At 33.5% G+C, this 27,279-nt stretch overlaps 2 protein-coding genes across 2 annotated transcripts in view; both read right to left on the bottom strand.

Moving 5' to 3' along the window:
* Positions 1-931: 931 nt before the first annotated feature.
* On the bottom strand, positions 932-23,833 carry LOC149791557 (putative nudix hydrolase 6). Its single transcript, XM_089969448.1, has 8 exons — positions 23,680-23,833; positions 22,743-22,888; positions 16,790-16,881; positions 12,858-13,049; positions 9,633-9,738; positions 7,337-7,480; positions 5,706-5,816; positions 932-4,081 (listed from the first exon to the last, which is right to left on the bottom strand). The coding sequence occupies exons 1-8, from the start codon at positions 23,831-23,833 to the stop codon at positions 3,965-3,967; spliced, it is 1,062 nt and encodes a 353-aa protein (XP_089825574.1). The 3' UTR covers positions 932-3,964.
* A 2,206-nt stretch (positions 23,834-26,039) lies between these two features.
* Positions 26,040-27,279, bottom strand: part of LOC149791556 (transient receptor potential cation channel subfamily M member 2-like) — a 154,349-nt gene continuing 153,109 nt past the window's right edge. Inside the window, exon 23 of the mRNA XM_089969447.1 lies at positions 26,040-26,065. Coding sequence (XP_089825573.1) covers positions 26,040-26,065 — 26 coding nt within the window. The remainder of the gene's footprint in view (positions 26,066-27,279) is intronic.

Here is a 27,279-nt window from a genome sequence, read left to right as displayed (position 1 = left end):
ACGCTTCGCAGAAACAAATAGGTGCAGTTTAAAGCGTCTAGGTTCCGCTGTAAAGTTAGTCTGGTTCCCTGACTAATTTCACTAATTCTAAGATGAAACCTGGAGCCAAATAAAACACAGATGAACCTATTATCCAGATTTGTCGGCAATGAGCATTTTTCCATTGTTTTTGCTACTATGCTGTAAGTCCTTATTTTAAGTTTCATTTTCTTAAGATTTATGGCAAAATCATAAGAGTTGGCAGGTCTGGTAACCGGTGTGACTAGCATGCTGGTAAAATAGTTACATCAAGTTTGCATTTGAGAATACGTATCTATTTATATATTTTCTAGGATGCCCAACATATTCTCAGCACAGTGGCAACGTTGTGTTTGGTTGCTATCGAGGATAAAATGATTAACATGGAACAATTTGAGATGCTGCTGGGCGGAATGGAAAACTACTGATGACTGCGAGCACAAAATGTTAATCCGGGGCCCAAGTAAGTAGGTATTGGATTTCCAAGCATAAAATGTCCAGTAAACAGTTTTTAGCGTAGATTAATCTCTATATGACCTCACAACACTGCAGCACCCCAACCCATGACAAGTGAAGTTGCCATATGAACTCAAGTTCACTACAATTTCAGATGAGTGGAGAAAAGTCATTGAGAATCTTCAAGGGGTTCTGACCTGGGAACCGAAACAAGTCATAAAGTTTCAAAGGCCCATGATCATACTACTCTTGAGTTCTCTCCACCATCACCAACACTGAAAATATCATATTTGTGATGTCTGAAAATAGAGACTGGTAATAATGTCTGCTGAATATAATTATTATTGTCCTTACACAAAACGGAAACAATCATTAAATAACGCACAATATTCAATTAGTACTTAGTTTTTACTAAAAAGTACCCTGAAATGTTACAATTATAGATACTTTAATTTGCACTAAAAATCCAAAAATAGAAACTTTCCTAGGATCAGTCTGTAATTATACCCTGATTAATGCAATTAGTTTCAAGAACCAATGGTAGAAGAATCTGTAAAAGATGTACTCTCATAGTTTCTTTGACTAATGTAATAAACAGTTCTTGATTTTGCTGAATATTTCAAATAAAAATGCTAATTTTACAAAGCAAAATGAAATCATACACATTCTAATATAATTAAGAGGAAATAAATACTTAAACTATAAATGTTATGCCTTCGTCTGTATATCAGCATAGTGCATGCTTAGTGATAGTAAACATGCAAAAATGTAAAAGGGAAAGTGTATTACTGCATAAATGGTTGAAAAGAAATGGTTAAAATAAAATAGTAATACAACCATGATTATCTCAATACATCAGAATGAAGAAAGCAAATGATACATTTCAGTTTAGAATTACTAACTCTAATTGTCCACACTAGATGAAAGAAAATCATTGTGGTATGAAACTACTAAGAAGAAATTTAAATATCGAAGAATAATTTATGATATAGTAGGCTTTTATATCACACATTAACAACAATTATAAGACTATTTCATTATGCATACAGATGCACTGTTAGCTATATTAGAATCATGTAAATATAACTATTTGTGTCAGTCTATGGGATGTTGATTAACTTTGCCTTTGTGCAAGAACTATGCTTGATTGTTTTTCGACAAAAAATAATAAGTTTATAACGTATGTGTTTAATGAATACCAGTATTTGGTAAAATAAAGGAAATCTGGAAAAATTTACATAAATAGATCACACCAATCATACAAATTGTTTAATGGCATAAACAAAATTCTGCCACCCACTTTCATTCAAATATCAGCCTATTTCTTTAAGAATCCTTCTGTCAATATATATATAGTTTGCATTAGCTAGGTATACATGCATTGGAAAAAATAACTTTCTTCCAGTATTTGGCTTGACTTAATTTACATTCTAGTTTTAGCTTGCAGTCAACTGGACATATTTTGAGCTACATAATCTCTGCTGTGAATTTCTGTGACAGTCGTCCATTTGCTTCCAATATCCACTTTGTTGTCAATTGGAAAGACATATTGTTGATAGTGAAACAGTAGTTCCAATTGTTGGACAAGGAATATTCCAATGATGGCGACCAGTCCACAATGAAAATACTGTCTAATGAATTTCATTGGTATATTTAGACCAATCAAATTTACTGAAAGTGATATCTTGACATATTTACAATAATAAACTGCAAACATTGAATGTAAAGAGTACATTCTATGTGATAATAGTTTACTTTCATCATCACTAGATTTCATCATGTACCTGAGTGGGACTGTTTTCTGTGCTAAATTATGTCACATGCTAAAGTTCCATAGAAGCATGTGTCTCACCATTTAAACTGTAGCATTGTGTTGATGCCACCACTGACAAATGAAATTTTGCTTCAAGGCTTTTATGTGTCTCTAAATAAGTGAGATAAATATTGTGTTGATATTATACTAAATTAAATAAACATAAATACTTTTAAATATACAATAATTGGAATAATAATGTTGTTTTGCATGCATTTAAATAATATCATGTTTCTTGTTTACAGAAAAGATAACTACTCCAAATGAGAAAGTAGAGCTATGTAAATGTCCTTTACAACATGAAAGAGAATGAAAATTTACTACAGTGTTCTAGGAAAATGGATGCCTGCAACCAGGGTATAATGCAACTGATGATGCCATGCTATTGTACATTAGGGGCAGATAGACCCTATTAAAGTGAACAAGTAATAAGTTTCACTTACATAAACAGCAGATTTTTTGTCACTTAAACAAAAACACCTTATGTAGAATAGGATAAAGCAATCAATTAGTTGCATGAATAATGGTGAGAATGGACCATTACTAATTTACTTCGAAATTGTTGAAGTAACCCTATGTATTTATTCATTATCATTAGCAGAAAAGTAATTATTGATTGTTATTCAAGAAGTTTCCTTATAACTGATAGAATGCCTTGAAAAGTGAAAAAATATTTAAGATAAACTTAACTGATAATGTGATGAATCCTTTGCAAATTTTAATTCTTTGATGAATTGTCCACGATTTGTCTAAAGCCACCAGTAAACGAGTGAAAGCAAATGTATTAAACACTATCATGCATTAAGGGATACATCTATATAAGTGTTTAATATCAAAATATCTTGCAAATAATATCAATTCCAAATTTAATTTTTACACAAGGTGCACATGCCCAAAATGTACAACATTTCTTTGTGCCAAGTGTCTCCATTATTGACATAATTCCCCGTATGATTAAAATATTTGTGATTTTGATTGTGTAGATCCCACTAAGTAAAGATAAATAAAGTTCTTTAACTGTAATTACATAATATAAATAAGAAATTACAAAAGCACAAGCCTCATGAAGTGCTTAAGAACATCAAGTCAAAGTGAAATTACCCATCAACACTCTGTATATTATAATCAGCAATGTACGAAACTTACATTCATTTTATGTAACTTCCAAAACAGTATCTTCAATTGCCTGCAACATTATATGCACAAAATGCATCATGTGGTTTAGTGCTCTCAATGTATATACCACTAATTGCACAGTAGGTTTTCATAGCATAATTGAACAAATAGTTAATCCTGACACTTTAAAAGGCACCTATGTACTACAATTATTTAAAATACCTAGGACATTTTGAAAGTTATTCCAAATACAGATCTGTTCATCGACAGATGGAGATACAGACGAATGGAGAAAATGATTGTTATATCTCTACGATACAAATGGGGTGGAAATTCAGGTTTGATGATAAATACAATATGGTCAAAATGAAACAGACTTCAACAGGTCACTTTTTAGTGACTCCCTTCTTGAACATAATTTGGATGTTCTTGGAACCCAATCCTTCTTATCCAATGAAGGTGATCCTGACTAAACCCTGACATGCAGTTCATTTAAAAGTAATAAAGTAACAGGAAATTGACTAATTATGGAAGTCTTGGAAGGTTTTGGATTTTATGCCTCTAGAAGGAGGCATTCAATTTTTCTGCCACCAACTTCAGGAAGTAACTTTGAGCACCGTGGAGTGTCAGTTTACTAGAAGCAATCAACCATTTGAGGGGGAAATCTGATTCGGTAGCCTGAAAAATTAATAACATTACACTGTACAATTATTAATTGTGGAATATTTACATAAATCAGAGTGACAGAATCAATTAATAAACATCATTCATGACTATGATTCAGTAGGCACCGAAAATGGTAAAGTATAAAGTGACCTAACAGGTTCTGGCAAAAATCCTTAATTTTATGTGAACTTATTAAATAAATGTCATTTAAATGAAATCGCTAAGGATATCAGTCACTGTAGCATGAACATTAAAGGATCCAACATCAGTATTTTCTCCAACCTGCGCCCTCATAATTTTTAATACTGTAACATGAGAAAATACCTGGTAAATAGTGGCAACACATTGCAAAAGCGAACACACAAAATAACCGTCCATATCATTTTGCAGTCTTTTTGCTCTGTATTCTGACTGTTAGACATATTCACTAGATCATCCAGACTCTATATTTTACCAACTCTGGACATGCGGGATGCTCCACATTGATTAACATTGACTCACGATTTGACTGAACTCGATGTACGAGAATCATAAGGAAATAATAGTCTGATAGTTTACTTACATATACTTAAATGAATAGAGATTGTGATGATAGATGATCTCATATAGGTTACAGTATTAGGTATGTAAATGCTGAAAGAATCAAGTGAATGAAAGCAGATGATAATGTCAGTTAGTGTATTAACTTAGCTAGAAGCAAAATATTACAATTTGTTTCAATTTTACGAGTATGCATACATTTTAAACAACATCACCATGCAGTGATGTGTGGGTATAAGTCCTGCATTACTGGAACCCTTATTTGCAGAAATTCTGACATTTACCTCAGATAGAAACGTGCGAAGGTAATTTAATAGTAGCTTATGCAAGATATGCTATTGAGAGAATAAGTCACAATTTCTCATGACATGGTGCAATATCGGCATGCCTGCATAACAGTGAGAAAGGACCTCTTAATTCGACATGATGGGCTTTAAAGGTCCTTGTTTTTGGAATTTCATTGTTGCTTTTCATAGAAAGAAGATGTTATGCTGAAACTATGAAAATAACTCTGAAAAAAGTATTACTTTGGAAGCTACCTTTTAATGATATTACTATATTTGAACAATTTTGAGATATCTGTAGTATATCCCCGATCGGAAAATATAACATTGCATTTAACTTTACTTCAGTACTCGTGAAAATATGTCTCTCTGTGCAACGGGTTCTCTAGGCTTCTATATCCAAACTTAAGAAATAAAACTCGAACTCTTTGTGACAAAATTATAATTTCCTATCCTAATAAAAATATAAAAGGACTAGATGACATTCTCAGTCAGAATTTATTGGACTTGTAATAAGGGGACATAATTCTATTTAAAACTGACATTATATCTAATGTCAAAAACATTAAATAGGTACAATATGGAGTAACTGTAGAGACTGGATTTATCTGACAGTAGAATCACGTGACCTTTATGTAATGTACATGGTGTAGCAACAATAGATTTATATGACAATAGAATCACATGACCTTTTATGAAACTTCTACCAAACCCTGGATATGTTACTCATCTCATTCAAAATGATTATATATCTAACAAACACAATATACAGTCTATTTCATATGATTAATATTAACATTAAAACTAGTTACCTTAATTGAGAAGTGTTGTAAAACATTCTTCTTGTCCTGATAGAGATATACAGTGATTTCCATCCAGGCGTTGTCTGTATTTCTTGGGTCATCTGCATACCCCTTGTATATCTGGAATATTTGACATTAGATTTAAATAAATGTTTCACACTTTTACAAAATACGCCTTTTTAAGACAGTATATAAACATTTGGATTCAACAATTATCAACTTAAATAGAGACTTGTCAGTAGGAAATGATTGTTACTGTTGCAAAGTTAACAATGTCCCCATATAATCTAATCTGTATACATGGCAAGACTGTAAAGTAGCAAACTACAAATAGTCACTGGAGTAACCTTGCATGACAAAGAAAGATGACATGGTTGAGTTAAATCAGTGATAACATTGGCACAAATAACTTTTTATTATAAGATAACTGTTCTAAATATTGCCACAGTTTGACCAATCAAAATTAAAAGTCATGCCAACACTTGCATAAATATTGCCAAAATACGACCAATTTAAATATTTAGTGTTACCCAATTTTGTGCAAAATTTTAAGTCCACAGTCTTCATGAAAAGGTATTGTAGTGTTACTGCAATGAATGACAAAGACAAGGTGCACCCAGAAGTGGTTGGATCAAGATGGCTGCCCCTGATGATCAGCGGTGCAGCAGACAGAGCCAGCAAACAAGAGATGCACGTGGGCTTACGATTGCTCACCTAGTTGACACATGCTTAATAGACAAATGGAACAGCACTGACTCAGAGAGCTGGGATAGAAGGATGCTTGTTATAGAATTGTCTTTAAATTCGGCTGATTGAATAATTATGAAAACACTTTTTTGATCCATTTTGGATGGCAGATCAGACTTTCTTACATAAAGTTGAAAGGCCTCCATGCTGGGTTGTTTTCTGATCAAGTTGATGTTTAGTGCATTTTGAAAAAATCTCATTCAAAGTGTTTGCCCCTACTTTTAGTAACAGAATGTTATATTGCGTGTTGTATCAACAAACTTGAGAATTCTCTGTAAAATATCAAAGACGTCTAATGTTTTCTGTCAAGTCAATCAAATTCTAATGAACAGTGTTTACAGTGAAAATGTTGAAAGTTTTGTTTCCTCTTTGCAGTAAACGTGGCCATATGACTGGCAGCAGACTGGTATCATCTGCATAAACTTAAAAGGCCTTCATGCCATAGATTTTCCCATTGTATTTGGATATATTTTTTATTACAGTGTTTGAGAAAAAGATGTTTAAAGGATGGAAAATCAGCATTATTTCCGTAAACTTGGTCCATTCATAACTGAGTAGCTGACTATGGCCAATAATGACAGAATGCACATGGTGGATGGCTAACAATACTTGCCGGCTGCAAAACTATGCCATAAATGATACTGGTCTTACGGTCAAGTTATAAATGAGGATGCATAGTCTCAAACTGAAATCTATTTAGAGACAACAACCACTTTAAGACTGAAACATACGTAGATACAGAACTGTTACAACAGAACCGTTTTTGTCAAAAATGTTTTAGTACGTTTTACTTTGCAAAGATGAGACAACAAACGTGAGTGAGTAAAAAGTGCAACTACTGCATTATTTACTTTCTAATAATCAAAATAATATAGTGAGTAACTTCATCCTACTAGCTCTCCGTTCTTTAGTATTTTGTCCGTCTGCTTTTTAGCTTCCTTCCTCTTCTTCCTGTCTTCCCTTAAGAGATCTCTGGCTTCATCAGAGAAATTGATCTTCAGATTATGTGTTGAAGGATGTCCTGGTTTCATTGTACTCTGTAAGAAAGTGATACATTGGAAGCAAAGCCAGTAATGTATTAGGACCAATTATTTTGTAATTAAGTATAATGTCTTCTAGACAATTCACTATATGGAAAGAACCCATAGTCTTTAGACCTCAGATTTCAAAACGTCTCAATTTGGATATTGACAAAAATATGTGTCCCTCTTCACTATGATATATATGAGAAGATACATAATGTTCCACAAATTTTCCTACGCTAATTAGACTTGAGCCATCAAGCTTTTACAAGTGACTTGATGCTGACCCATTAAAGTTGTTTCACAAAGTTTTGATGAATGCCCTGATGGTCGTGTGTGCACTGTGTATGTATGGAACAATGGCACATCATCACACATTTGGCTTAATAGTGCCAATTAAAAGAAAAGTTAAGAAAAGAAAGTGAAAAATGAAACAAAATCTTAGGAAGATAAAAATCTTCCAGCTAATTATCTACTATCACAAATACAATGTCAAAATTCTTGAAAGGGTATAAAGCAATAGATGAAACTATGAAATATTAAATCTTGTATAAAATACATTATTTTGCAACTTTTATCGGTGGTACATCACCGCCAAGCTTCCTAAGTTCACAAGAATGAAATATTATGTATCACATGAAGGAAACTTATACTCTCAAGAAGAATGTGTTCCACCGTTAGTGATCGGTAACACTTTAAATAATCTGGAAGAGATTTGCCCTTAAGGAAATATGCTTGGGACATGAATGTGTGCCGTATATAGGAAAGTGATTCAGAAAGAGGTGACTGCATGACAGTTTTGCTGATGTTATGCACAGATCATAATGTTGTGTTTAATATGCTCTCATATTTAAAATTTCAAGCCTTAGGTATAGAAAGAGAATTTGAAATCATGAGCTTTTGGAAGTTTCAAAGTTTTACCATGTCTGATATGGGTACGGTAAAAATGGATGCTTTACCCAGTTGTTGTTTTTGTTCTTCATTGGAAATCAAAGATAGCAATGAAATCACTTTTTATGTTAGTACATGAGTTACTGAACAGGAAACCTTTGATTCATACTGCCTTTGTTGTTTGATCAATAGAAAATGTGTTACACTTCTGGGATTTAGGCAGCTCATGTTTCTAGACTGCATCTGGAATTCTGCTCAGTTTGTCTGTAGCTCAAGCATGGATGAGACTACACCAGCTGTAGTTATTGTGTGCGAGAAAGTTTCAAGACTATTGTTCAATGTCAGGATAATCTCTTTCTTTTGTCCACCTGTGAATTTTTTCTCCCTTTCAGCTCGCCTAGAATAGCATATTTTACCATCGTATTAGCATCAGTTTCTTTGGACGTTCATGTGAAAATGGTTTAGCTTTTTGGCACGGAGTCGCTATACTGTCCAGGGTTTGCATGCAAACAGTATATTGGGCAACACAATTTCTATGATGGCATTCAATTTGTTTTCAAGACTGATGCCTCCATGCTACCAATATTGTGTGTAGCCTCCCATACTTAATTTGGCAAGTCTTTTGTCTATTTCAGCATTGATGTGGACTGCAAGTAACAATCTACTGCCCGAGATATGTTAAATGGTCAATTGCCATGAGGGTATGGCCATTTTATGTGATGGTATGCTTTAAATACGGCTTTCATAGTGCAGGTTGGTCCAATATTTAAATATAATCTGACTATCGACTGTATATTTATTGCAGACATTGGCAACTCATAATATGGGATTCTACATTGAAAAGTGCTCACACGATAGTAGACATATACATACTTAGCATTGTATGGTTGCAAAATCAAAGGTTACTCTACCCGATAATGCTTAACAGTGTAGTCCCTATGCAAACTGCAACATTATCTTGATGGCACATTGTGTATTAAAAACTGATTTAAACATTATAAATATCTTTTCTGTGCTCTACTAAATCAAACCAACGCAATAGTATTAGGTTTTGATTATTTTCTCTTTGCCCCCTCCCCATAAAAATAAACAAAGTACTTTGTTCCAATTAATTCTTTAACTGGTAAATCTGTATTTCAGAAAACTCAAGACCCAGTATTGTATTTCAATGTTCAAAGAAACTCACGACAATATTTACACTTAGATTATCATGAAACATAAAAAAGGCCCCAAACGACATATGTCCTCTAAAATTTGCCGCACCGCAGATATTAACCTCAGGTAAGGCCCACATGTTTATGTCCAATCTTCTGACAGCCAAAAACTCAAATTGTGGCTTTCCATCTCTCATCATCTTCTGATTATTTTCATCATACTTCCATCTGTGTAAATTAAGAACAAGACATCAAGTTAGTGCTCTGCTAATTATTACAATCTTAGTATAAAAATGTTGATAAATAGACTGTTAATAATGTTATCTGTATATACATTGTTTAGACAAGTTGTAACTGCCACATATTTTAAATGCTTGTTAGCAACAATACATATATATATATATATATATATATATATATATATATATATATATATATATATATATATATATATATATATATATATATATAGTGTTGCTAATAAGCATTGGAGAGATTCATAATTGTCCTTTGCAATAATGCAGTAACTGAGAATTATAACTGATGCATGTATTATATTCCAAACTGCTGTAGAATGCCAGCAATCCAAATTCGGATGTAATGTATGTGTGTTTGTGGATGGAGTGACGTGGCGTGGGTAGCTCATGGATGAAGACAACATCCAAACTATAATAATAATAATAATAATAATTCTATTAATGAACATGATATACTTAATTATCAAATTATGATAATTGTTCACACAATTCGATCTAAACTGCATGTATTAAAATACATATATATTATCCTAACTTTGAGTTGTTGTTTGAATTATTTTAGCCATAATTAATTTGGTAGCCTATTAATCATTACAAAATAGAGTACACTGCTTTGATTCCTTGGTCAGCATTATTTGTAATCCAAGTCTGTCATGGATCTGAGTCAACTATTTTTAATTGACATTGACCGAGACAAAATATCACTATTTACATTTGTTTCTGGCTTTGTTACAATATTTTATATGGAGTACACACCTCTTAATTATGACACATTATGTCTGAATAACATTACAGGGATCTGCCCAAAATTACGTGAAAGGAAATTTAGATTTAGAGAGTGGTACTATGCATCAATAGAACTCTAAACTAAACTGCACCCTTCCAACTGTCTTTTGACATAGCCGGCTGAAACAGTGGTGGTTCAGCATGTCATGAAGGATTTGTACTGTGAAAGGCACATATACTTGCAGTGTTCATGTGTATATATATGAACACTGCCAGTATATGTGCCTTGAGCTAAAATACAAATACAGTTTCTTTCTGTCTGGTGATGTAATGATACAATCAGGTTGTGGAAAAGATATACAATCATTAATCTTGGTAGACTAATATACTGGAAGAATTTATATATAAATTGTATGGTATTAGTCCTGCACTCAGAATAAATTTGGCTGATACATATTTTTAAAAGGTACATTATGCAAATCAGGTAAATTGCAAATATCTTCTGTCTGGTGATGGAATAATTCATAAGGGCTATATTGTAGGGCTGTGATCACTAATCTTGGTAAACTTATAGCTTAGTTTAAGACCTGTTTATTCATTAGTCAAGTGTTTGTATGAAAGACTAACTTCTGCATGTTTCCGATGACAAACATGACTGGAGCGATATGGATTGATATGTAGCAAAATATAGTTTAGCATGGTTGGCCCAATGGGATAATTCATTTATTAACAAGACTGTATCCCAATGTTTTGCCATCATTTTCACAATGGAGTCAAGGATGCGTGAATTCATGTTCTATCCATATTGGGACTAGTCTAAAGCAAAAGCACTTTTGTTATAGCTTTGTCCCACAAGGTGTGTTAGTGCCGGCCCATTTTCACCTAGCTGTTTTGATGCCATTACAGCAATTTTCACATTAAGTGAGATTCTGGGAAATTAATCCACTCTTGGTCAGCTTTCAGCTGCATTTAAATAACATATCTAACGCAATTTTGACTACATTTTATATAAGATATATCCAATTTTTGGTTAGTGTATGTTCGTATAGACTTTTTGAAAATTATTAATTTCAGGGAATTTTATGAGAAAAGCTCAATCAGATCAGCTTTGATATACCAATATTTTGACTGATTCGCTTTCTCCATTATTTGAATAGTTTAGAAAAAGCATATATGTTAATGTTTATGGAGCATTATTTTTAAAGAGGGTGGCTTCATATGTGAGAGAGAGTATATTTGTTCAGCGTTACCTCAACAGCTCAATAAACTGACCTGCCACATTTGACAGCTACTGATAGCAATTTCTGGCTTAATAAAGCTTGCTACTGAATACGTATTCTTGAAGAGGCTGCATGCATTATAATTAGTATTATTATTAATGTTATTATTAGCAGTAGTAGTAGTTGTAGCAGTAGTATGACAATTAGTAGTGGATAATTTGAAACAAATTCGAATTTTACTGCAGAAATCAGTTTCAGCAATGTTTAACTTCAATACAATCATTTCATGAATATTACAATTAAATGAATAATGAAAGAAAACCATATTTTTCTGCCTAACTGAAAATGTTAGTAGTGGTTACATAAGGAAGGACAGCCCCCCCCCCATTTCCATTCACAAATTAATTTAAAAATCCTGAATAATTCTGAAGTTTCATGCTTACCTTGCGCAATTGTGCTCCTGCTGAGTATCTTGTCAAGATTGTTTCTTGGACACGATGACATAATGGTGACCATTTTACTTAATTTTTAAAACGTTTCCTGAAATTCAGATTTTATCTTACCTTCTCTGATGGAACTACTGACAATAATGGGAGTCACTTCAGAGGTAGAGATTCAGAAATGAGTTATAAATACTTGGAATGCTTTTTGTTTCTAAAAAAAAGCAGTAGAATTTCTACGATTGAAGAAAATTCTTAAATCTTATTCAGCTAAAAAGAATTTCAGTTGTCATAACTTTATTTTAGGCTTGATGCTTGCTGGATATTTATTCAAGTTTCATTGTAGCCAATTAACGAAGAAAATTAATGGAAGAGAATTGGAGATATTTAGTGAAATTGGACCATGCCGACATGGTCCCAACAGTGGATAAATAATCATGAATTTTAACTACGGTGTCTGTGCAGAACCTAAAAAAGACATTTTCCGCCAAGTAACAGTCTCAGTGCCTCTATCATAAAATGCTCATAGAGGATTCAAAACCTTTCATAGCTTTTTAGAAAGAGGCATGAACCAATTCAGTATCTTTTTACAACTTTTTGTTGTCAAAAAGAGGTTCCTGCCCTTCTAAAGGTCACCTAAACGAAGAGGCGGACGATTTCTAAGATGGTCATTGTTAAAAGACATTAAATAAACATATTTTTACCTAGTAATGACTGAATCCACATAATGGTTTGGTCCCCAGCGACCTAGAATACCTCGGCTTTGAAGCCCCGTACGGCCTATTGGATTTAGTGGGATTCCATCTTGTACAAGATAATTTCCAACATAACTGTATCTTTTGGTATTAGTCGTACTGTCAAAACCATTGAACTGGAGCTTTCGTTCAGCAACAGGCCTGTAAAATATAGGTATTCAGTTACATTTTATTGACTAGAATACATGCATTACACAAGATCAACGATAGATAACAGATCACATTTTGGTTGAAATTATCAATATCAGAACATTAATTTAGGGTCTCATCCACTGAAACCAGAATAACTCAAATATTGATACCCCAAAATCACCACTAATTACATCAAAAGGTCATTCCCAGAAAAGCCTTCTAATAATCAGCTCTTATTAAATGGCCTCCTCAGTGTTGAATGGTCCCCCCCCCCCCGATCTGTTCAGCCCAGGAAAGAGGTTATAAAATGTCAAGACCTCAAAACTCAGAAATAATTTTTTTGCCCATATTAGTCTAGTTTAAAGTTCTACACTATTTAATTTCACCAGAGGCATATTATATTGATCACACTTTAAATCAATTGAATATTTCAATCTTGATTAAATATGAATATACCAAATATTTATGGTGCATACGGCTGCATGATCTCACAAAATATTATGCGAAAGGTAAGCAAATGCTTTAAGATCCTTATCTTCTTCCATGTGAATTAATGAAGAATGTAATCAAGCTGTCCAATATATAGTACATTACAGATTGTGTTGACTATACACAGAAAAATGACTTAAATGGGTGTTATTACGTGCATTTGCTAGTTCAATCAAACTGAAATGTGTTATGCAAAGTATGGTCTAACTTTGATTTGTACACCATATGTAAACGAAACTACCAAAAATATAATAAAGTAAATCAAACCAAGCATAAAGGATTCATGTTTGAGGAAATAATTAAACTAGTGAGAATGTCCGATGATTACAAAATTCTCTGAAGTTTTCATTCATTGAGTTATCTCGGGCATAGAACAATTAATTTTCAACAAGTCATTCTAATGCAAACTAGGAAATATCTTATGACATGCCCATTTACAATTACACCTTTGATTTGTTATTCAATGTGGATGTTCACATTCACTGAACGTTTATAAGTTTCAACTTTGTTTCCATTTACAATGCACAGCCAACATAGTATGAAGAAGACAAAATGGATGCCAAATTCTGATTTAATCAGCTGGTTCCAGATAGTGTATAAATACATCTTGGCATGAAAATTTGCAGTTATGACATAAATTAAATGCATGTTTTTAGTCCTGACAATTAACATCATACTTTATTAATAAATGCATTTATAACCTGATGCTGGTGACTGAATTTTAAATATTTCTCCAAGGGCCACTTAGTGTATAGAAACATGGAAGAAATGCAAAACATGTTTTGCTTAAATCCACATAATTGCTAAAAAGATATTTCAAAATTTTGCAATGATAATAAAATCTAATCTGGTCAGCTACATAATCATACAAATATAACTAATGAATTTCATTTTCTACCACAAATAGTTTTACTTAACAGAACTAGAAAGGATTTTGTCCAGAAAGCACAGAAAGGGCAAAGAAAAAGGTAAGTGATTTAGTTTCCTGAAAATCAATCTTGTCATTCACACATGAATATAACCAACAAAACAGATCCTGAGCATGTCAATACAAAAAGCGCAAAAACATTTGTAAGAAAATGAAATAGGACTGGAAAATAAAGTTGATTCTCATTTATGTACTACCAAATTAAAGCTGGTAAAATTTCATTACTCTAAGTTTACTAGTTTATGTGCTATCATGTTAAAACAGGTTTGATCAGACGTACGGGAAACTAGTGGCAAAACAATATAGTTTATTCTGCTGTGGAAGTAACGAAAATGGAAACCTTATAATCACTAATTATACAAATTCTGCACTTATTATAATACCAACATTTTCCCAAAGGAAAACTAGGTTTAAAATATTATTTAGCTTTCAAAGTCAGATTCCTACATAGTTTTTGAGTTAAATGTTATAATTAGGTTATTTCTTCATTTATTTCTTATTTATTGCTGTTGCTTGGTTTTTGTTGTTGTTGTTTTTCTAGTATCATTTTTATGCACATGATATATTAAAAATGGCCAGCTGTATAACAAGTAGAAGAATAATCTATGAAAACCTCGGAAAGAACAACCTACCCACCAGAAGCTACTGGGAAGCTATCTCACATACCCACATTGGCCAAGCGCAAGACTTGAACAAAAGTGGACATAGGTGATATGACAGTGATCGGAAAAGGCGAGCACTTTAGACCACTCAGCCATTTAGGCCCCCCCCCCCCCCCAAAAAAATGAAACCAACTGTAATATGGAATGGCATAAAATCTAAAATCTATTATTTATTCAGCATTTCATCTTTGATTTGCCTAACATCAGACAAATAAGATTGTTCCCACTATGAACTTTACATATGCAAATGAACCGGGTTTTCCAGAGTAATGCTCAAAAGATATGCAACAAAGAATTGATTAAGCTATAACCAAAAATCAATTAAGTATTTTTTGGAAGAGTGGTAGCTTAAATCTGACCATCTTTACCTTGTGATCAATTATTGACAGTCACCTATATAAACTGTATATTAGCACAAGTATTAAATTGACATCATGTGTGCACCTATACGAACTCATCACTAGGTAAATATGAGCTACATGTTGCGGATATGTATCGCAGCTTCTGAAAGTGTATCTTTAATTTATTTTACTTATTGCAAATTGCATTTTATTTAAACGCTACCATATTGACAGTACTTAGGATAAGAATTTGTGATATTCGTGTGAAATGCTGTGATGTAATAGGTATGTCCATCATTTTGAAATGCACATTTGATACAGAAGTGGCATTACAGTTGTATAAATGGTTGTCCCAGATTTCCCAAATTGGTAGTTCTCACAAACAGTTAAATCAACATTACTGGAATTGGATAATATATTGGAGTAATAACATAAATTATCACAAATTTAATTCTTAATTATACATTGTTTATTCGTATGTCCACCGTAATATGCACTTGGAGACTCTATACGTTATTATTTCTCTATTAATATCTCCTACTGTTCACATGCAAATTAAGTGCATGTGTCTGCACTGCAAAACAAGATCAAACTTTATTAATAAATGCACTTACACCCTGATGTTGGTAACTGAACTTTAAAATTTATCCAAGAGCCACTTGGCATATGGAAAATTTGGAAGAAATGCAAGATTAAAAATGTGCCCCTCTAGAACCACAATGAGAGCAAGTTACTTACAACGACTCATAGGACATTGGTCTCAAACGCGCGGCCCATGGGCTGCATGCAGCCTGCCAAGCCATATCCTGTGGCCCGCAAAATGGTTGGTGTCACAAGGTGTTATGAGAGATGTAATAATGCAGAAATGTAAGCTAGAACAGAGTTAATGACATACAAGTTAATCATCTATTTTTTATTACCAACACATAATTACATCATTCAAATTCAAAACTATTTGATCAATTGCATATAGTCCATTTAAATCAGTCCGACACATCATCATTTTAAATTGCAAATCACATGGACCAGGGAGAGTTATTATAAATTAATCGTTAATTGTAAAAAATTAGTTTTTTTTTCTCATGTTGCTAAAAAGCATGGGTAATGGTATAATTCATGGAATTGTAGCAGGTATAGACTGTACCTTTAAATATTTTCTTTGTACTCATACACAGAAGAGTTTTCATACTTTACGGCACAATACTCACACATGGTAAAGCATCACAATGTCAGCCCAAGCTGGTTGTGCTGAAACTATACAATACTCACTTATGGTATAGATAACTTTGCCAGCCCTGTCTGGTTTTGCTTAAACTACACAATACTCACACATGGTAAAGATCAACTTTGTCAGCCCAATCTGGCAGTGCTAAAACTATATCACTGGTGTAAGTAGGAGGGTTGTATCCAGGAAAGTCAACCTGAAACAGTTTCAGACATGCAACTTTAAAAATAATTATGTGTACTTTACTGTACGACATCTATAAATGATATAAATAGGCATATTCCATTATTTATGTACAGATATGCATGATGCATATCAATGTGTTCTGTTAGTGTTAGGCAAGCATAAAGAATATGCCCTCACTGGACGTTACTTTCAGAAATGTAAAAATTATCTGCAATTGGGTTCAGACAATGATAAATAACCAGCAAATATGTAGTATAAGCTTGCTAATACCACATTTCTTGTGTCACTATAAACAGCACAGTTCTAACTCTGCAGTCAAATACAATTGTTTCTCATTATAATGCTTTTCAGGATATCACTGTCCGTCTCATAGCGTGGTCATTCAATAAAATTGTTTTTAAAAACATTGTCAATGTTTATCAAAATATTTCACCTGATTTTGGTCTCTTGTTTAATCATATTCAATAATATTGTCATTTCCCATAAATACCTGACTTTTATGTTTTAATCATGCATTCTTTCTCGAACAACGCCAGGTATTAAGTCCCAGTACTTATAATGTATGTCGCTAACATGTCTCCCATAAACAGCATTTCATAGAGGTGTCACTGTAATGTGCTGACTGATCAGGGTGCATGATTTCTGCAAATATGATGCACAACATTGACTCTGCTCCCATCCTCCTGAGCATTTTGGAACATATATGGTAATAATTATCTGAAGAGAAGGATGTACCTAGTTTCCCTACTTTAAAGCTCATCGACATGCATTCACTCCACTTATAAACACAGGTATGGTCATAGATTCCATTGCAGTTAACAAATTTGGTCTCATCAATGCTACCGAATTAATTTAATTATATTTGAGTATGTGGTGCATACAAAATAATCATAATGTGGTTTTCCTGTATTATTAAATATTTTGATAAAATATGCACATGACTGCTTTAACAGATTAACGATCGGTATACAGACAGTTGATGATTTACTGTATGATGGTGGTTAATGTATGGTGGTGGTGTAATATATATATATATATATATATATATATATATATATATATATATATATATATATATATATATATATATATATATATATATATATATATATATATATATATATATATATATATATATATATATATATATATATATATATAATCACTAAAGAGCGTAATATGCAAACAATTTCGTAAATATATTACGATCTGCAAAAGGTAATACAGTGCTATAATACATGGATTATAGTCGGGAGAAAAGGGTAATTGATAGTTTTGTGTTGCGAAACATGGATTAAAGTCAGGCACAAGTACAATACAGTGGTGCTTCATAGGTTATAGCAAAGACAAGGTGTAATATAGTGCTGTGATATGTATAATATGGAGTGGAAAATGTCCTATACAATGCCGAGAGACGTGTATTATAGCCAAGCTTAAAAAAGGTTTAATAGAGAAGGGTGATACATGGATTATAGGGAAGATGGCTTGTGGTCGATCTGATCCAAAAGAAGATTCAGCACAATTTTGGCAAGGACTTTACCAGCTATTAACAACAAGGAGATGACCCAGTGATTTTCACAGGTATGTCTGTTATCTTACCGCGTGTATAAGTGGACGATAGATGCATCCTGGATTATAGTTCCCCAAGTTTACATTTACTGGAAACGTTCCGTAAGCTTCTGTGCAATATGCGAGCCCCCAGCTTTATATATGTCTGATGGTATATCAGCTGCTACAGGTGATTTACAATATGACATAAGGTGGATTGCTTTCACAGTCTTAGGTAGCTCTGGAGGATCAGCAATTAACATGTTGATTTCTGCTTGGAGGAGTTAGTTGATTGCCTCGTCGCTGATGGATGACTGTTGATTTAGCATGTTGATGAAGTGTTCAGCCATTCTTTGAAGTAATTTTTCTTTGTCAGGGAAGTGTGTGGAGCTGTTAGCACTTACTTCTGGGGATGTTCCTCATGACTGTGGACTGTAGATTGTCTTCAAAGCATCATAGAAGTAGTTCATCTCATTCGTGTCTTCGTAGGACTGAATATGATCTGCAAAGAGTTTTAAAGCTCTCCAAGTTTGCATTGAAGTTGCTGAAAGCTAACTTCTTATAAGATAAAGTTTTTTTTTGTGATAGGTCTTTTGTATCCTGTGTTTCTCTTTCAAAAGAAATATCTGTATACCAGCGTCGTTCTCATGCAAATAATTTTGACGTTTATGTGTGGTTGAAGTTAGGGATGCAGCTGAGTAGACAGTCTATGATGGATGCCCAGTTTTCCTGGACATTCTCTGAGTTTGCAACTATTATATACAGTTGGCTGCATATTTTTTCAAATGCTTGTTTCACATCTCCTATCTTAGTGAATATTTTGGTTCTGTTTTCCTTGTGGTCATCTGTTAGGCTGAACTCATATACCGAGATTGCAGATAATGATCCTGTTGTTAGTAACGCATTCTGCAATTCTCATGTCCTTTGCCACCTGGAAACACCGCCTTTATCTTCTCGTGGCGATGTTTTAATCAGTAAATGCCATTGCCATTTCTTGGAGCATGGGTCTATCCAATTCATATTTTTACAGTTCGGCAGGCGGAATGCGGAATACTGTGTTGGTGATTAGGTGATTATATTCAGCGTATGTTCTAAGTAGGAGAGTTTGTTGATATTTCCAGTGACACTCTATCATTGAAGCAACAATGGATGATGAACAGGTCTACATTTGGTACTTATGCAATAAAAGACTCCAGGTCTACATAAAGTTTGTTCTTGATCTCATCTGGGTTGGTCATCATAGATGAATATGAATGTTGCATGTCTTTTTCCAGACAGTGGTATCCTTTGCATTAATTTGTCCTTCACAACCTTTACGGTGTTTTGTGAGCTTCTTAACTAGCTGTGACTTAAAGACACGCCAACCTTAGCTTCCCATCACTGTTCTTTACGTCGGCCACTCCAGAAAAAGGTGTTGCCTGCTTCTACTTTTGTGAGTTGCCCTTACAGCTAGGCGAGGTTCACTGAGATCTGCTATCTGAATGTTGAATGAGACCAGTTCTCTACAAATTAGAGCTGTCCTTCTCTTTGGTCTATCTATTCATGCACTGTCCATTAGTGTGTGCACGTTCCTGGCATTGATAGTATGCTGCATCATCTTTGTCTTTTTTGTGGAATTTATGTGTCAATGGAGCATGCCAGAGAGAAAGCATAGTTTCAGGAGAGGACAAGGGAACTCTGATATGGTGTTTGCCGCTCTTCAGCTCCAGGTGATTGAACTACTACCTGTATACGACATTCATCGATCTGAGTTGTGGAGGGCTAAGGAAGATCATTGCAAAAATATTTTGCCCTGACAAATTCAACGCAACGGTTGGGCTCGTGTCACCAATGGAATCCGGCAAGGCTGTGTGCTGGCCCCATCCCTCTTCAGTATGATGTTCTCCGCCATACTTTCCATGACCATGACACTAGATCATAATCAGATACCAGACGGATGCCAAACTGCTGAATCTAAGATGACTGCAGGCGATGACAAGTCAAAGGAGTTTGTTGTTCGTGATCTCCGATTTGCTGACGACTATTCCATGATTATCATATCTGAGTCTGACATGCAACACAGTACAAAGCATTTCTATTTCTATTCAGCTTGTCTCAATATCAGTCTCAAAATCAATATCAAGAAGACAGAGATGAATCACAGATTTACACCAGGAAAGCATTAGGTAGAGCCTACCATCTCAGTAAATAGAAATACCTTTTGGCAGTACATAAGTTTTTCTGTCTCAGGTTGATCAGAAGAAATACTTCAGATCCCATCAAGTCATTCTTGAAATACTTCAACATTGTTCGTAAGTCTTGGAAATATCCCACACATGACCACATGGACGAGTCTCATCCATACTGGAGTTACAGCTTTTGAAAGGGAGAAAAGTGCCGAAGCAGTGCAGAAACTAGAAGGACGAACAACAAGAATATAGACAAGAACAAGTTTAATCGAGTGCTATGATAGATTGATTTTGGTTAGAAAAATGGGTAATACAGTGCTGTGATCAATGTATTAAAAGTAGGTACTATTTAATACAGTGGTATTTCGTAGATCAGAGACACGCCAAAGTGCAAATCAATGATGTGATACACAGGTTATAGGCAGAAATCAGTTTAATACAATGCTGTTATACATTAATTATAGCCAAGAAAAGGTTTGATAACATGCTGTAATGCATGGATTATAATCATGAAAAGTGTAATACAGTGCTGCTATACATTGATAGAAATAAACATAATGTTGTTCTGTGATATGATATATGGACTGCATACCGTCAGAAAAGGTATAATATAGTTCTCTCATACATTTAATGCAATGCTTTTCCACATTGAATACAGTGTAATGTTGTGGTGATTCATCGATCATACTGATGGAAAAGATGTAAGGATGATAATGATGTGCTATATATATATATATATATATATATATATATATATATATATATATATATATATATATATATATATATATATATATATATAATTTTCCGTCAAGATAAAGTGTGCTTTATGTTTATAGAAACAAAAATCTCAAATGCTGAATCAAAATACAATTATCAACCTTCATGCTGATGAGAGATATCGATTATATTTAGCTCAATGTACTTTTATAAACTTGTTTTGACAAAAGGAAGATAACCTGAACAATTACTACAGGATTCAGGACATTACAACAAAATTTCAGTAATCATACTAGATACATCAGCAATATTCTAGATGCGACATGACAAAGACATTTTGTGTCAATATCTTTCTCTTTTCTTTAGTTACATTTGCAACTTGCATTTTCCAGCTCAGGATGTTATCAATCATGATGTGAAGTAGTTTTCATTTTCATACTGTTCTATACCTATACTTTTTAGTATTAGCATAGACATTTTCTATCTGAGCTTTTATTCTGTCTTATCGTGGCTTCTGACATGACTGCATTTGTCTACATACCACTAAGTTCACACGAGTTGTTCCTATTAACAAATTGATGATTTAACTCAGTGCTGAATTCATTGCCAGTTCACCTGATGATATACCATGTTGAATCATTTGCAAACATGTTAACAGTTGATAGCTCATTGTGAAATAGCAAATTATTGATGTACAGCACAAGAAGTAATTGTCTAAGAGTTAGTCCTAGTGGAACGCCTAGCTTTATGAGTATCATAAAGTTAACTTTAAATAGAAACATGATATATGATAACCTACAAGATAGAATTGAAATAATGTTGAATTGTTATGGTTAACTTGAGATATGCTTAGATTTCCAACAGAACTTTAGTTAACAATGTCAAAAGCCTTAAGTTTATAATTTCAAGAAATATTGTGCCTACCAGGCTAGCTTGATCTATTGCTGTTGACCTATCATACATTTATTCGTGTTAGGATAATTTGAAATGAATGTCATACAAGAACGCTTGTTTGTATTGAATACTGTAAGTCAAAAACTACCAGGTAGTTTATAAATTTTTTCAGTATGACTTTCTAACATCTTCGTAAGTGGTGATAAAACACATAGGTTTATAGACGTTAATGTCAGGAACATTGTCTTTCTTCATTACTGTGCATTAATTTAGGGAGTTTTACACAGTTTAAAAAAAATGAAGAAAAATCTTAAGATATACATAAGTAAAGCACAATCACTTGAGATGAGTTTTAAGAACATAGCATTTATATCATCTAGACCTGTAGCTCTTTTGATGGCAAGTTTTATTTAATCCATTTAAAATGAATTCTCAACTTGTTTGATGTATTGTCAATGACGTTGTACCATCTTAGTTTTTTTTAGGAATTAAGTTCTTTTAATTCTCATATAAAGTAATCATTGAGAGTATCTGCACTCACATTCCATGGAACCTTCTCATCAGGGACTTTAAATCGATGAAAATTGTCCACTGGGTAGGGAGAAGTGCGACACCGAATGTGGACCTTTACTTGTCCCTCCAACATGTAATGATTCTCATATGCTTTTTTCTCATCTTGCTTCTTTTCTGAAAAATAAGTAAAATGTGAAAACAAACTCATATAACGTACTCATTTATGCTGAAATTTAGTTATATACATAATAGTTTACATGTCACAGTTTAATCTTTACTCACATATGCTGATCACACAACAAATTTTAGCAGCTTATTATGTGTATCTAGATGTGTTGTTTCACATGAAGTATATTCACAAAGGGCAGAAATCTCTGTACACCTTACACAAAACTAGGGAGTCACAATAATTAAGTGGTTAGCATGCCGATTCATGACAGAATGGTGTTGGTTTGATTCCTGCTTGTACCAGGCAATGGATGTCTCTGAGCAGTTATATACTTAAGTTATTCTTAACTCCAATGGCATTAGCTGCTGTTTTCATATGCTGTTAAGCATAAATCTTTGAATCACCAATTAACAAACTTAGTTTACTGTTGTTCTACAGTCTGAGTAATAGATATTACAGATAATCCAGATAAACAGATATGTCTTTCTCTAGAAAAGCAGTTTTGTAATTTATAATTGATCAAAATATATTTTAGTAAGATTTTAAGTAGATTAAAATGTTGTGATGGAGGGGCATAAAAATTCCAGGAATACTGTTAACATAAAGTTGGGACATTGATCTGAGCGCACAACGGGTGATGATGATGACTTCTGTGCTGTACATGCAGGCTCATATTTTCTTACCACTCCATAATGGCATTCCGTTAACAGATTGCCCTGCTAGTGTTCATCGATTGTATGAAATCAGTCAAGCAACAAGTTTTGCCATGATGAGCTTTTGAGTTCGTGAATTCTACCATTCAACTGGAATTCCTTGTTATGCTTTTCCAAGTTACATTTAGCTCCATTCCATGCCAAAGTGTGCATCTGACCCACAAATACCAGCTCTATGCACTGGGAATGAATCAATTCTAAATGCACCTGCAGAAGTGCTGACCACTCACAAAGCATGTTGCCAAAAGGTTATCTAAGCTCTGTATGTGATAATATAATGCAGCTTTATGCATGCATGAAGGCATGGATAGTATTACACAATCATTCCTTTCATGCATGTGTATGTATAGATCAATTCAGATGATAGGCGAAACTTCCACGTGATCTTTTATATATCTGCAAAGGATTCCCCGAACCCAATTTAGGATGACAGCTGTGCTGCTGCACATGGCACTACATGATTTTCATTGACTAACGAAAGTGATCGGAGACACTGATTTAGCACATATATGTGCAGCATTGGCATTGCCCAGGTGATAGGTAATGCCACTAAGTGAATGGATTTTATATTGCTTAGTATGGCATATCATATGCAAAATTATTTGTACATTCAAATGCTTGTAGGATAATTAGGCACCCAAATGATAATTGATCCTAATGAATTGTCATAATGTAACTTTAATGAACAATTCACGAAGAAAGTCAATGACCTTTCATTCTGAGAATGTTAATACTGTTCTTCATATCACTATCATATAGCGTTTCCTTAGTTCCCCTAAATTATATGGACTTCATACTGTCTATAAAAATGTTAGTCTTTAGGATAACACTTCTTGTCCATCAGCTTCAAATTAGCGGTTTTTTGTGGTTAATTAACTATTAGTATGCAAATAAAATTTCTGGCTAACATTACCAGATCGTTAGCCAGACATTAGTGTCAAACTTTCAGGCTAATGATATGCAATATCCAGCATTTTTTCAGCAAATGTCACTAGAAAGTTTGCCACAAAACATTTCTAGCACACATTCTGGACAACGCTAGCCAAAATCCCAATCATCAGGAAATTTATGTGTTTTAGGGTGACATGAAACTGTACCTAATGTATAACATTTTTATTGCTTGCCATATTCTGTGCTCCAATATTTCCTGTTTTATTTAACATTGTAAATTTAGGGTAAGTGGTCTAAATTACTGTTATAAACAATTCTGAATATTAACAAAAGATTGTATTTGACTCTGGGCAATATCTATAGATGTATGTATGTATGTATGTATGTATGTATGTACGTATGTATGCATGCATGCATGCATGCATGCATGCATGTATGTATGTATGTATGTATGTATGTATGTATGTATGTATGTATGTATGTATGTATGTATGTATGTATGTATGTATGTATGTATGTATGTGTGTCCATAACGCAAAAGAAGGCATATGACTAATAAAATAATCTATAATGAAGGTTACAAACACGGATTTGTCCTTGACTGTTTTTGTCGAAATAAGACATGTGCAAAACACTATTTTTATACGTATTTCTAGGAGCTAAAGCACTTCAGTAAGTGTTTTGGGTGAATATATATATATATATATATATATATATATATATATATATATATATATATATATATATATATATATATATATATATATATATATATATATATATATATATATATATATATATATATATATATATATATATATATATATATATATATATATATATGGTAATACTAAACTGTATATCACTGGTTTGAAGACTGACTGAAGGGTTCATAAAGTTAGACAATGAGGAAAGAACAGTTGAAGGTTCCACCTGTGTATTAAAAGTTGAGAAAATGATCCGTACTGTAAGTTGATGGTCTGACTCAATGTTTGACAATATGATAGAGCAGATATATAATATAAGGGTATTTGTTTATACAGATGATCTATTTTACTTAATAGTGTAGACTTATTATTCATTCTCTTCGAAAAGTATAATCAAATCTGCAGCTGCATTCAAATGGGTGAGGGTGTATATTGGATCAACTGTAGATTCCACTTCAGCAGAAATTCCGTTGTTGTGCCTACTACAGCAGGTTAACGAAGTCTTTAAAGCGCAGACCATTACGGGAATTCGTTCTGTCAAATGAAAGATCTAACTATATAGATACAATTATGATAACAGTTAGGCATTTGATGGCATCTACTGTCTATGCATTCCGATCAGGAATTGGAAAGATATCAGGTCGTAGCTTGTGTTTCAACCTAGTCAACTGGTCTCCGCCATAGACAAAGTGTCTTTCCTACTGAAAGGGTCTTCTTAAGAAGAAGAGGGGATGCACATATCTGACCAGAAGGTACTAAAATGATACCTGTCCATATGAACATATTTAGTACATGTCAAACAGATGAGATGGCAGCCAAAACAATCCTGTTTATGATCACATTAATCAACTGCTTGTGGCACACTGACAAGCTGAAACAAATATGCATAAACAAACAAACAATAAACATTTTACACAGGAAAATAGGAACCATAAAACCAATTATTAATGAGGGCTAAAAGAACACTAAATCCATCAAAATCAGCCAAAAAGGACATTGATCAAAAATAAAGCATGCAAGGCCAAGGAAATGAATGTGAAATGCAACATGCAAATGTATGCCATTGGTGGCAATTATAAAGCGCATAGATCCTGATGTGCTCTTTACATAATGTCATGGCAGGTCAGGGCAGATCAATGTCAAGGCTTTTATTAACACAATACTCCCTCACTGTAACTCTGTACACGGGAGCCAAAACTAGAAAGCCTTATAGGTGAGACTGCCTTACACTTCTATATATATAAAAAAATCGAAATGGGATGTGTGCTACACAAACGTTCTTAAAGAGACCTCATTATACAGGTATCTTTCACAGTGATTTGCTACTTGACATTTTCAAGCAGCAGATTCATGACCCTGATCTGCTGGGCATTATGCCTCATGCCCAAGCCATGTCACTATCTTCTCAGGTCCTTAGATCTGTTCCTATTTATACCTATATTACCAGTTACAAACCAGTTTCACAATAAATTAGGTGAATTACTGTCTCAGAAATGCTCTTTCACAAACTAACTTCTCTCACATATCTTGAATTTATTAACAACATTTGACAGAAATGTCAATCCGTTTCAATACTTGCACATAACATTGTATTTTCAGAGGATGATAGTGTCCTTGTGGTGTTGAATAAAGTATGCAGGTGGGTGCAAAAATGAAGGCAACATTCAAATGGTGGCCATCTTAAGTGCAGACGTATTCTAAATACATAGAAGAGTAATGGATCTGGGTGTACATTCCTTGTAGTTGTATGTCTTTATACAGTGTTTGATCTAATGAATATTTGCATTCATGAGTACATTCAAGTGTGTGCTTATGTCACTCTTGCACTGATATCTAATTATTCGGTAGTCTTTCCAGAATAACATAGGCCAGTCCATATTTCCAAGTGAATTAATCCTAAAAGGTTCGAATAAATACCTTTAAGTTCGAGCATATCAGTTGTTAATTACCATCATCTCAAAGGATTTTTGACATAGAATTTAGCAATAAACCTGATATAGAACAGCTTGACATTTCCCTCTTTATAATATTTTTGCAGACATTATTTTTGAGCAATGGCACTTCAAAAATCATTGGGATAATATT

Source organism: Sinohyriopsis cumingii, chromosome 9, assembly GCF_028554795.1.
Source record: "Sinohyriopsis cumingii isolate HCF-2022 chromosome 9, ASM2855479v2, whole genome shotgun sequence".
Taxonomy (NCBI): domain Eukaryota; kingdom Metazoa; phylum Mollusca; class Bivalvia; order Unionida; family Unionidae; genus Sinohyriopsis; species Sinohyriopsis cumingii.
This window is presented reverse-complemented; position numbering and strand designations above follow the sequence as displayed.